The following is a 12,244-nucleotide window of genomic DNA, read 5'->3' as shown; positions in this document are numbered from 1 at the left end:
ACTTCTAGTATAATATGTGTATTGTATTGTTTACTGTGTATGTTATAAGTGTCTGTTACGTTATGTAAGGCAAATATTAGGTAATTTTGTCAATTAAAGTTAGCATATAGAAGGAATCTTTCCGATTTTACCTCAGCCTTTGTCTTCAATTGCTTGTTGAATATGACAATTGTCCATTACATAATGGTTTTGTTTAAGTGCATTCAATTGACTAACCTAAAGACAAACAATAATGATATTACTCATATTTTTCACATCTAATTTTGAAATGTTACAAATAGTTATCAAAGGTACCAGGATTATAATTTAGTACGCCAGACGCGCGTTTCGTCTACATAAGACTCATCGGTGACGCTCATATCAAAATATTTATACAGCCAAACAAGTACAAAGTTGAAGAGCATTGAGGATTCAAAATTCCAAAAAGTTGTGCTAAATACGTCTAAGGCAATCTATGCCTGGGATAAGAAAATCCTTAGTTTTTCTTAAAAATTCGAAGTATTATAAACAGGAAATTTAAAAAAATGACTACATTATTGATATTTATGTCAACACCGAAGTGTTGACTACTAGGCTGGTGATACCCGCGGGGACGGAACGTCCACCAGCAGTGGCATGGACCCAGTGGTGTAAATAGTTATCAAAGGTACCAAGATTATAATTTAGTACGCCAGACGCGCGTTTTGTCTACATAAGACTCATCATTGACGCTCATATCAAAATATTTATAAAGCCAAACAAGTACAAAGTTGAAGAGCATTGAGGATCCAAAATTTCAAAAAGTTTTGCTAAAGAATGTACAATGTATGGGGAACTATATTTTAGTGTATATAGATTTGGAGGCAAACATAAGAGAATAAAAAATATTTTTAATCTGTCAAAATCTGAATTAAAGCTTCCTAACATTGATTCTTGGAAATTGAATATGAAAATACATTGACACACATATGGATACCGGAGGAGTGAGAGAGCAATGGAGGCTCACTCAGGGTATTGATTAATGTGGGTGCCACTTATCAGCTGCATCATAGCATCATATAACAAGAGTGCACTTGCTTGGAATGTCTTACCTTCTTCACTATTTATTGATATTATGTTGATAGTCCTAAATATAAAGCTTTACTACATCTATCACATTATTTTAACATCATCCAACAAAATGAGGCCAAGGTCATATAAACCAAACAAGAAATACATGTACACCTTACAATCATTCAATAAACCAAATATAGTTGAACTATTGCTTATAGTTTCTAAGAAAGAGACTTACATGTAACTAAGAAAATTCATTGACACATGAACCATGAAAATGAGGTCAAGGTCAGATGAACCATGCCAGGCAGACAAGTACAGCTTACAATAATTCCATACAACAAATATAGTTGACATATTGCTTAGAGTTTAAGAAAAACAGACCAAACCACAAAAACTTAACACTAAGCAATGGACTGTGAAAATGAGGTCTAGGTCAAATAAAACCTGCGAGACTGTTCATCATAAAATAATTCCATACACCAAATATAGTAGAACTTTTGCATACAGTATAAGAAAAACAGACCAAAATACGAAAAATAAGTATAACTACTGAACCATGAAAATGAGGTCACGGTCAGATGAGACCTGCAAGTTGGGCATGTACATCTTAGTGTCCCTTCATACATCGAATATACTAGACCTATTACTTGACCACCAAAACTTAACCTTGTTCACTGATCCATGAATATGAGGTCGAGGTCAAGTGAAAACTGTCTGATGGGCATGAGGACCTTGCAAGGTATGCAAATACCAAATATAGTTATCCAATTACTCATAATATGAGAAAAACTATCATTATAAAACATTTTAACTTTTTTTTTAAGTAGTCACTGAACCATGAAAATGAGGTCAAGAACAATGGGCTTGTGACAGACAGAAGCTTCATAACATAAGGCATCTTTATACAAAGTATAAAGCATCCAGGTCTTAGCTTCCAGCTTCTAAAATATAAAGCTTTTAAGAAGTTAGCCAACGCTGCTGCTGTAGCCCTTGCTGGATCACTAACCCTATGTCGAGCTTTCTGTGAAAAAAGTTGAGGATAGACAAAAACTTAGAATAGATTTCTGTCAAACTGTTATCTCTTGTATGTATATTCTTGCATAGATAAATGGACTTCAGATAGGTGTGTTACAGTAAAATGAAGGAAAATAAATTGAAACTGCTTTGATGAGCCAATCTATCAAATAGTTAAGGGCCAAGTTGGGTTGACCATGAGCCTTACACTAACTTCAAATCAATTACTTTATCAACTTGATAGATCTGCATGGTTTATATAGTGGTAACATACAGTAGTGGTAGGACAAAAACAAAATGTTTAACATTAAATACTTTTCATCTGCATGTTTATGGTATAAAACAAGAATAAAAAAGTAACAACATTTGATGTGATATCAAATATTTTTTTTTTATAATGTATAAATATGCTGACCCATAATTAGTTTATAAAATGCAAGTCCTAGAAGCAAACTTTTGTTCAGTTTGTCCTTGTCAATATCTTTTTTAGCTAAATATTCATCCATATGTTCTCTTGAAATAGTTACGTCATTTAGCGATTTATTTTTTCCAGTTAATTTCCTTCTGTACATGTCCAAAACGAATGGTTTTGCACATATTCTTTCATTTCCCACCTGAAGCTGGAATATCTTATCCATAGTTTTGGGTTTCATTAGATGTACGACATTCCTACCATTCTTTGCATTTAAGCCATTTACGATCACATATTCTAAAATCCTTAAGTTAGTCAAGATAGGAACAACTTTTAGGGTTTTATAACGATAAAGTTTATCTTCTTTCAGGTAGATATCACCTTCTGGGATTTCATCTAAGGCTGCTTGAATCTGAATAAAATAAAATGTATCATTTACTAATGTATCGAGATCTTGTTTCATATTTCTGCAGTTTTTATTAGATTGGCTGATTGATGTTTGCTTTACACAACCGTAGGGCAAAAAGTCTACATCATGGTGAGAGTTTTTATTACATGATGTAGGTATATATAAAAAAACATGACCAAACAAAAAAAAATCAAAAACTGTATGTTTGATAATTAGGGTTTCTTCTATAAGATGCTGACATTATCAGACACTTATGGATAGTCAAATTCATTAAACACCCTAATAATAAGTAAGCCCATAAGATTTTTTATTTTATAAACTTGATCTTTCAATATAGCTTTCTATAGGATACAAGTTGAAGTCATTGTTGAAGACAGCCTTTTACTGGAACTTTATTAAAATGTGAGTTACAAGAGAGGCATATTGTTTTGGAAAAATTGCTGTACTGATTTCGCAATTTCTTCAATTTTAACCTTTTCAATTTGTAAGGTCTGTTCCATTAAAATGAATTTCAACAGGTTGAAAGGAACTTACAACTCCCCCCCCTTTTCTGTCCCACTTCAACCACATCCAATAAACTTTTTTTCGTAATTTTGCATACATCAAATAAACAGTAACCATATATGATGTCCAAAAATTTATCATTCTTTCATACCCTCAAACATTCAGTTTTATGGAATAGCCCTAACATACAATTTGTAAGGACTGTTCCACTCAAATGGATATCAAAGAGTAGGAAGGTACAGTCAAACCTCGCTCTGGTTCCCATCTCAATAACAGCCCATCATACCCTCCCACATTTAATTCTATGGAACAGGCTTAAAATACAGAGAAAGAAAGGATAAAAAGATACACCTATATGTACAGTACAATTTTCGCGAAAGCCATCCCAAACTCCATACACCGAGTTTTTTCCTGGTGTGACACCAGGAAACTCCGACATCACTCACTAAATTCTCGGAGAAATTTGGGAGTATTCCCTCCGACTTCCGCGTAAATCCGTTACCTTTTGTTTATTGTATTAGCGACATCTCTCCCAGTCTGGAGTGACGCGGTGTCACACCAGGTAATTAATTGCCCTAATCCTTCTGATCTATGCCGGCACGCGACAGTCAATGTATGCGAGATTTCTAATGTAATTAAACAATTGTATTTCCTGTCTATTGATTATCAGTTTATATCTGATTGCTTGAAACAAATGAAAGATTAAAATAAAAATAAAAACGTTGTTGTTTATTCTTTTAATTACTCTGTACATTTAAATCAATTTTTAAAAACAACTATATTTGATTTTGACTTCCGTTTTTTATCAGTAAATAAATATTTAATTTACTTAAAGAGATATAATTGTGTAACAATAAACGGAGACTAACGCTGAATAAATTAGGGTAGTTTAAAGAAAAGTGACACGTCTCAAAGTTTTTTATACAATTAAAAAAGAAAATATTATTCACTATCTGTTATGCTAATAAGTCTACGCCATTTCCATTTTACGATTACAAAATAAAAGTTTTAAAAAGCAAAAGGTTGTTGTTTTATAAAAAAAAATCTATACTTGATTATGACCGGGTTTTTTTCTATCGGTAATTTATATAACTTACGAAAAGAGACATACTTGCGTGAAAATACACGGAAATTAACGCTGAAGGTATAAAATGTGAGAAAGAAAGAAAATTACGTGTCTTAAAACTTGTATATGCAAGAAAAAAAGAAAATACTTTTCACCATTCCTTATGCTTAATAAGTCTACGGCATTTTCTCTTCACGATTTGTTAGCATTACTTTGGGATAAATAATACATTTCAGCTACAACAGGAATACTTCTATAGCTGCATCAACTCGTCGTTGCATAATATTCATTTACGCAAAATGAATGTAAACTTTTGTGTTGTATTTAGAACAGTGATCTTTAAATATTTTTAAAGCAATTAATTGCCGTGGAAAGACGATACCCATCTCAGTGATCAACAGTGCGTAGTTGAACTTGAACTTGACTTTGCTCACAATCATGACAATATTGAATGCTAAAATAGTGACATCAATTTTGTCCACGAGATTTTTATTTGGCGGGAAATAGTATCATGTAACAGTAAACTCAGGTGACCTTTCTGGATAACCGTGGGAAAATTCATTCAAGGTTTAAACTTGCTTTGAAATGATAGACATAATTTGTGTGCGTTAAGATTGAGGCTCTAGAAGGTACTTTTACAATTAATTAACCTGATTCTAAATTGTATTCCTGTTCTGAATTAACCAACATCAGCCTTTTATTTTACGTTTCTCAGTCAACAGAGGACATACAACCGGACATTATTTATACGTCCATAGTCAACACTATATATTAATGGTAGATGAAAACATGATGCATGTTGTTCAGTTCCTAATGGGCGTTGGTAGAGATCCTCCTCTGTGAAAATTTGCCGATTGTAAAAATCTGATCCACATTTTTTTTTTACATATTTCTTTCTTGTAGAACACGATATAATTTCATTTAAATATTTTATTTTATAATTGTTGAAATACTACTTTTTATATTTCGCCGAGGACTTTTAACGAGCAGTAAAATACGGATTGCGCCAATCCAATTTTATTTTAAATAATTAAAGATCAATAACAGATCATAACGGATAAAAAACACATGATTTTTTTTCTCCATATAATTAAATATTTAAAGGTTGTGATTATTGTGTTGTGTCTGGGCGGCGAATGTATCTCAGTATTTATGAATATAGGGCTGCCACATTGCATACAAAACTATTTGTCACTTTACAGTTTCTTTTTTAAATTCAAATATTTTATAATCTACCGAGGTACATTGTAGTGAAACATAGTATTTTACATTTCAAAATAAATTGAAAGTAACAGAGTTCACTTGTTGATCCGATAAATTAACTCTTGGGTTTAATTTAGATTGGACATATTACCGTAAAAACATCATTTTGTTTTAAGTCAGTTGATATTAATTATATAATATTGAACTATTAATGAACCGAATATTGCTCACTGAGTAGGTCATAAAAGGTTCTAATTGTGGTAAAATCGTCTTTGTTGAAAAAACAAAAATTATGACCTGATCGGACTATAATGAAAATACAAAATAAGTGTTTTATTTGTATTTTTATACGTTTGTACGTTGTACATGTATGTCATATGACAATGACATGGGCATATACATACAAGAATAATTATCTTGTTTTAAATAAAAATGTCACACTTTTATCTGACAATGAAAGGACATTTAAATAACGTATTTTAAAGCACACAGGTGCAATCAAGATCTATTAAATGTACAAAGGTAATAAATCTGGCTAATCCGATGATGTTGTCACGCGTCATTAATTTTCAGTACATCCGATGGGCAATAAACCAATTAACAGCCATGCAGTGTTGGGAGAGAATCTTTGGAGGAAATTGGGAGTATAATCCGTGAATCGCGGTGTCACACCCCTACACTCGGAAATCGGTGATTAGAGTTCGCGATTACATACTCTCTGGGCGTACTGTAGGTTAAACCATATACTTCACAGAAATATCTAACCCTTTCCTACTCACCCTTTCATACAACACGACATGATCCAGTTTCTGCACACAAGTATCAAACAAATCGATCTGTCTCCATTCTTCTACCTCTAGATATCTATTTATCTTGGCAATGGTCACATGTTCAAATGATACATCTAATGTCACTACACTCTGTAAGTTCTAAAAGGAAATAGGACAAACATGCATGTATGTATGACTATATGATTTATGGGCTTTGCTCATGGTTGAAGACCATACGGAAATCGAAAGTTAATTTCTGTGTCCTTTTGGTCATTTTTTTCACAAAATATACAATGGCATGTTTAAACCGAGAGAGGAAAATCAGTAAATATTATAAATTTGAGCATTTTAAAATTGTCAGATTTCCTACATTTAATAAACATGGTTAACTTTTTAGACATTGACTTGTTGTGTACCCTTACATGTATGTTCTTTTTCCATACATAACATCTATGTTGGTTGCTTGGGAACCAAAAATCTGTTCGACTAAATTATATTTATTTATCTGACTATGACACTCAGACAAGGTCTGGTCAAAAATCATTATATGGTTTCAGAGGATAAGATTTTTTTATTAAGTTTACTACATGGTTTGATAGACATAAAATTATGGCAATAGTTTTAAAATTGTTTTTAATTGCCTTACAGTTACCTGTCTAAACTTTGTAGCTAGAACACTGTATAGTTGTTAACTTGTATGTCATTTGATCATACGGATTGGCAATTATACAGTTAGTTTCTGTGTGTTGCATTGTCAATTGGTTTTTTGTTATGTTTCAGTGTTACTGTTGTTTTTCATTATTTTCCACAAATGGTTGATGTGTTTCTCTCAGTTTTAGTTTGTTACCCAGATTTGTTATCTCTCAATCAATTTATGGCTTTTGAACAGCAGCATATTACTGTTTCACATATTTATATACCACATTTTTTTTAAATTTTATATGGCTTAAATGAACCAGGTGAGCAGAATATGAAATTTCCGAAAGGGGGCGTCAATTAGAGAAACGAATTTCGTACCTTACTTCATTGACCTTTACCTGAATTTTGTTGAAACAGACTATAGTAACATACATGTGTTTCTTATTGTCTCCATAATCTATAAATAGCATTTATCGGTAATGTGACCTCATCTAATAATTTGTTAAAATTTTCGAATGAATTTATTCAATATTAGTTTAGAAATGCATGCCTGTTTACAACATTGAACTTTTAAAATAGTATACTGTGAAACTGATAAATCTATTTTTGGAACTTGTACACACTGTATTATCGGAGTGGATTAAAAAATGGGCGTTATTGATTTTTCGTTTCTTGTTTCTGAGTGACCGGGTGGATGTCTTTGCAATATTGTAATGGTTAAGTTTCAATTTTATTTTTTTAACTACAAAATGGGGGCGTTTATTAGAAGTCAAAAGTTCTGAACACACTATTTTCGGTAGGGGGCGTTAATTAGAAGGGGGGCTTTAAATAGAATAAATACGGTATGTACCTCACGTAATTCAGGGGACAATCGTGGATGAATATGACTTGTTGTCCTTTTCGTTGTCTGACCTTCTGCATCGTCTAATTCACTATCATCTTTGATCACAGGACCACCAGCAATCTGCTCTTGAAATGTTTGGCATATATCAATAAGACTCTTTTCTCCCATTCCAAGAACTTTAAGTACATCTGACAGTTCGGAAAAGTCTCCATTTTCCTCTCGAAAATTGATGATTTTCTTTGCTTTTGAACTTCCACATTTTTTAATTAGAGCCAATTGTTCTGCATGAGCGTCATTAAATAGACTGACAAATTTATCCTGTTCCTCCTCAGAAAATAAGACATTTAACTTTTTTCTACTAGTAGACTTTACTGTTTTCTGAGTACTGACTTTTTCTTCATTTGATGATGTATTTGGAACAGCAGATGTATTTTCATCGTCCTTTCCTTTATCAACTTCTACCTAAGAAAAAATTATAAACCATTAAGGTGGTTCCAAACACCTATTTAACTAAAATTAATTTGTCTCACTTTTGATGGCATTTTGACAAAATATTTATAATGACACTTTGACACAAATATGAAAAATGCATGTGATTTTGTATTTATTCAATATCAATAATATTTTTCACAAAAAAGTGCTGCTATGTTGGGTTTATTTTTTTAAATTCAGCATAAAATATATTTTTGAAACAGCAAAACAGCAATGAAAAAGAATACTTTCATTAAAATTAAAGAAATTTGGAAATATACATGAAAGAGGGCTCATGTAAGTGTGTCTGATGAGAAAATTTTCATGAATGCATAACACATAACAAAAACTCCTCTCGTGTAAATAACTATCATTAATGCAAAAATTATCGTTGGTCAATTACAATTATGTACATTGTAAAGGCACAAGTCTTGTACATGTAAGAAATTGTATCTAGCTACAAATGACCTACTGTACACAAGAGACACTAAACAGTTAATTAACATTGGTTAATAAATAACAAGAGTGCACATGCTGAAATTTATCACCTGTTTTACTGATCATTCATTTATGTTGAAAGTCTAAAAGTCATCAAACTTCCAACAACTATCACATAGTCTAATATCGTTTTTAAAGATTGAAACCTTTCAGAAGCATCTAGGTCTTCTACCTTCTAATATGAAGCTTTATACAAATAATTTGTGCTGCCACAGCCGGATAGTAATCCTTGTATACTGCCACTTTTACTGCAGGCAAGACAAAAATCAGAACATCATATTGGCTGTTCATGCAGAACAAATTTTTGACTGTTTATTCAAATCTAAAATTTGACTTTAATTTCACTTACCTTGTCTTTTTCTTCTGCTTTAAATTTTTCATGATGAGAATCTTTCACTGTCTCAGTGTTTTTAAATTTCTAAATATAAAAAAGTAGGTTTCTATTTACATTAAAAAACATTTGAAAAATAAATTGTATTTTTTATTCATTGGGCTATATATATATATACATGAATAGATTCTAAACAAAAATAAATGTATTACAGTATCCAGACTGTAATGATATCATTTGGTTTCAGATAGATTGTACTTAAAACATGCTTAATACACTAACGTAGCAGATATTTAACTTAAATTGCCTTTTGTTAACATTATATATTTCAGTACATGTATAATATCTGACTATACGATCGGCTTTGCTCATTGTTGAAGGGTGTACAGTGACTTATAGTTGTTAATTTCTGTGTCATTTGGTCTCTTGTGGCAATCATACCACATCTTCTTTTTTGTATGAATAATTATTTTAAAATTTCCATATTTCAGCATACATTTTGCACAGAAATTGTGCCGGAAATGCATATAAAATGTATAGTATTTGTGCCCAAATAAAATACAAGTATCAAAAAGAAATGTCATTTTTTGTTGAAGTATAGTTACCTCTAGCTTTTCAGATAGTACATAACTGTTTGACTGGCTTCTGACACACTGCAAAATACAAATAATTAAATATAAATTTTAAGTATGTGTAAACAAGAATGAGTCCATAGTACACAGATACACCACTTGCACTGTCATTTTTATGTTCAGTGGACATGGTGGACAGTGAAATTGGGGTCAAAACTCCAAGGCATTAAAATTAGAAATATCATATCATCATGATCATAGGAACATGTGTTCTAAGTATCAACTTGATTGGATTTCAACTTCATCAAAAACTACCTTGACCAAAAACTTTAACCAAAAACTTTAACATAATGTGGTACAGATGGACGGAGGGACAACCAACGGATTCACAGACCGAAAAAACATAATGCCCATGAATTAAGTATAAAAATGGGGAAAATTTAAGCTTTTATTACACATATACAGCACTTTCATGTACATGTACATTTAGTATATGTGAAATAAAATATTTTAAAAAAAATATTGTATATTCATTTAGATAGCTTTTTACAGACCATTTAACATACATGTACATGTACATTGTATGTTACAATGTATATTCTTTTTAAAAGTGTGATCTTTATTTTTTTTTGGATGTTTATTAATGATATTTCCATCTTCAGCAAAAAAATCACTTTAAAGACAAAAGATGTGTGGTGTTGTCCCTTCTATTTGAACGGACAGGGGTTTGTTTCCATGTAATGGCCCACTCTATCATTTTGTCAAAGTCACAATTCTTAAAATGTCAACTATTTCAAGTTGCATCAACCAGTTCCATCAATCTGTTGGTACACATGTAAGTTGTTTAAATGTGTAGTACATGTATTTACTTGATGACATCAGCCGATTTTTTTGTTTGTTCTTATGTTGCGCTTATAAACCACTCGCCAAGTTTAGCCCTCAAAAGTATATTTAACCTCTTCTATTTTCTTTAAGTGTCTGTCTGGATTTTAAATCAAGAGTTTTTTTATTTATTGCCATTGGTTGTTGATGACAATGTTGTTGGTAGCTGTAACAATATCTTATACATGTTATATAAACCATTATACATTATAGCTGTCTGTATGGTACATGTATGAGTTCTGCTCATTGATGAAAACCATGCAGTGTCCTTTAAATTGTTTTAATTATTTTGTATCCACTGTCGAAAGGACATGTATTCTTTAGCATTGAGGACTTTTTGAAATCAAAGAAGATGATGAAAAGAAACTAATGAAACATTATTTATAACTATTTATAAAAAAGAAACAAATACACTTTAATAACTCTATCAAATGCAATAATATGGTATGTATTTCCAACCAAAAAAAATCTGGAACCATGTGGAAGACACAATTGTGCATGCAACAAGTGTAGAGAGCTTTAAATCTGCTCTAAATAAGAACCGTCAAATATAAAGGGACGGGGCCTTCATCCGATTGTATAAAAGACAGTATTGGTAACTACATGTATGAGGTACCCATACAGATACATCTATGACACACGCTATGACACAAGTGCCTGGCCTGATGTATCTACTAGAATGGCCATGTCAAGGTTATGATCAGGTCGTCAGATATATAATACAATAATAAACAACTACAAGACAACATACAAAAATATTACAAATTCTGGGAAACTAACGAACGCTCTGACCACAGGTGTTTGTTACAATTGCCGGGTTTACTATCCATACGAACCCCAAATAATGAAGATTATTGAAATAAGTCACCTGTTCTAAGGTAGATGAACCTCGAAGAAATCTGCTAAATCGTGAAAACAGTAAATGTTTAGAAAACATGCTTATTTGTTTTTACCGGAAATGATAATTTGAAGGTAAGATTCGAAAGCCATACCGGTTTGTATCTCCGGATTATAGAATAGAATAGAATATAGATTCTAACATGACGTCCTTCAAACGCTTTGAGTACACACCCGTGGTAAAATATGAATTTATTGCCAGTGCTGTTCCGATTGTACTCCCACGTCCTATGCTTTTTTATGAATGAGATACCCGACGTCATAGAACAATGACGTTAGAATGTAAGCATTTTACGGGAAAATACACGCTTGTGAATCCGAAAATCACCACAAGGAAACAAACACAAATGATGCTAAAATGTGGCAAAAGCCCTTTATTGTACATCATATAAGACATATAAATAAATTATCATTCAAATTCATCCAAAACTGTCTAAAAACATTATTTTAAATAGTTTAAGCATGTCACTAATGCAGTTTGCTCCGTTCTTTTACGCTAGTTTATTAGTGCGTTTATTTATGGGAACGGCAAATATTTGCCTACACCTAGAGCGCTTCGATCCAAAAGAATTGCCGTATGTGTCCTATCAGAATCGAAATAATTCATGTGGGCTTGAATATATCTAGATTTTACCACGGGTTGTCCCTTTATGCCGATATTTTACCCCTCGCTATCGCTCAGGGGTAAAATATTTGT

General features: G+C 32.0%; 1 protein-coding gene across 1 annotated transcript; it reads right to left on the bottom strand.

Annotated features, from left to right (window-relative positions):
- Positions 1 to 2,421: 2,421 nt before the first annotated feature.
- On the bottom strand, positions 2,422 to 11,632 carry LOC139488518 (transcription elongation factor, mitochondrial-like). The gene is made up of 6 exons (XM_071274214.1): positions 11,519 to 11,632; positions 9,802 to 9,849; positions 9,215 to 9,283; positions 7,903 to 8,358; positions 6,423 to 6,572; positions 2,422 to 2,873 (listed from the first exon to the last, which is right to left on the bottom strand). Exons 1-6 carry the CDS (start codon positions 11,585 to 11,587, stop codon positions 2,442 to 2,444), a joined length of 1,224 nt encoding a protein of 407 aa, XP_071130315.1. The 5' UTR covers positions 11,588 to 11,632; the 3' UTR covers positions 2,422 to 2,441.
- Between the last annotated feature and the right edge of the window lie 612 nt (positions 11,633 to 12,244).

Source organism: Mytilus edulis, chromosome 9 (genome assembly GCF_963676685.1).
Source record: "Mytilus edulis chromosome 9, xbMytEdul2.2, whole genome shotgun sequence".
Classification (NCBI taxonomy): Eukaryota; Metazoa; Mollusca; class Bivalvia; order Mytilida; family Mytilidae; genus Mytilus; species Mytilus edulis.
Note: the sequence above shows the minus strand (reverse complement) of the source record. Positions and strands in the feature narration are given on the sequence as shown.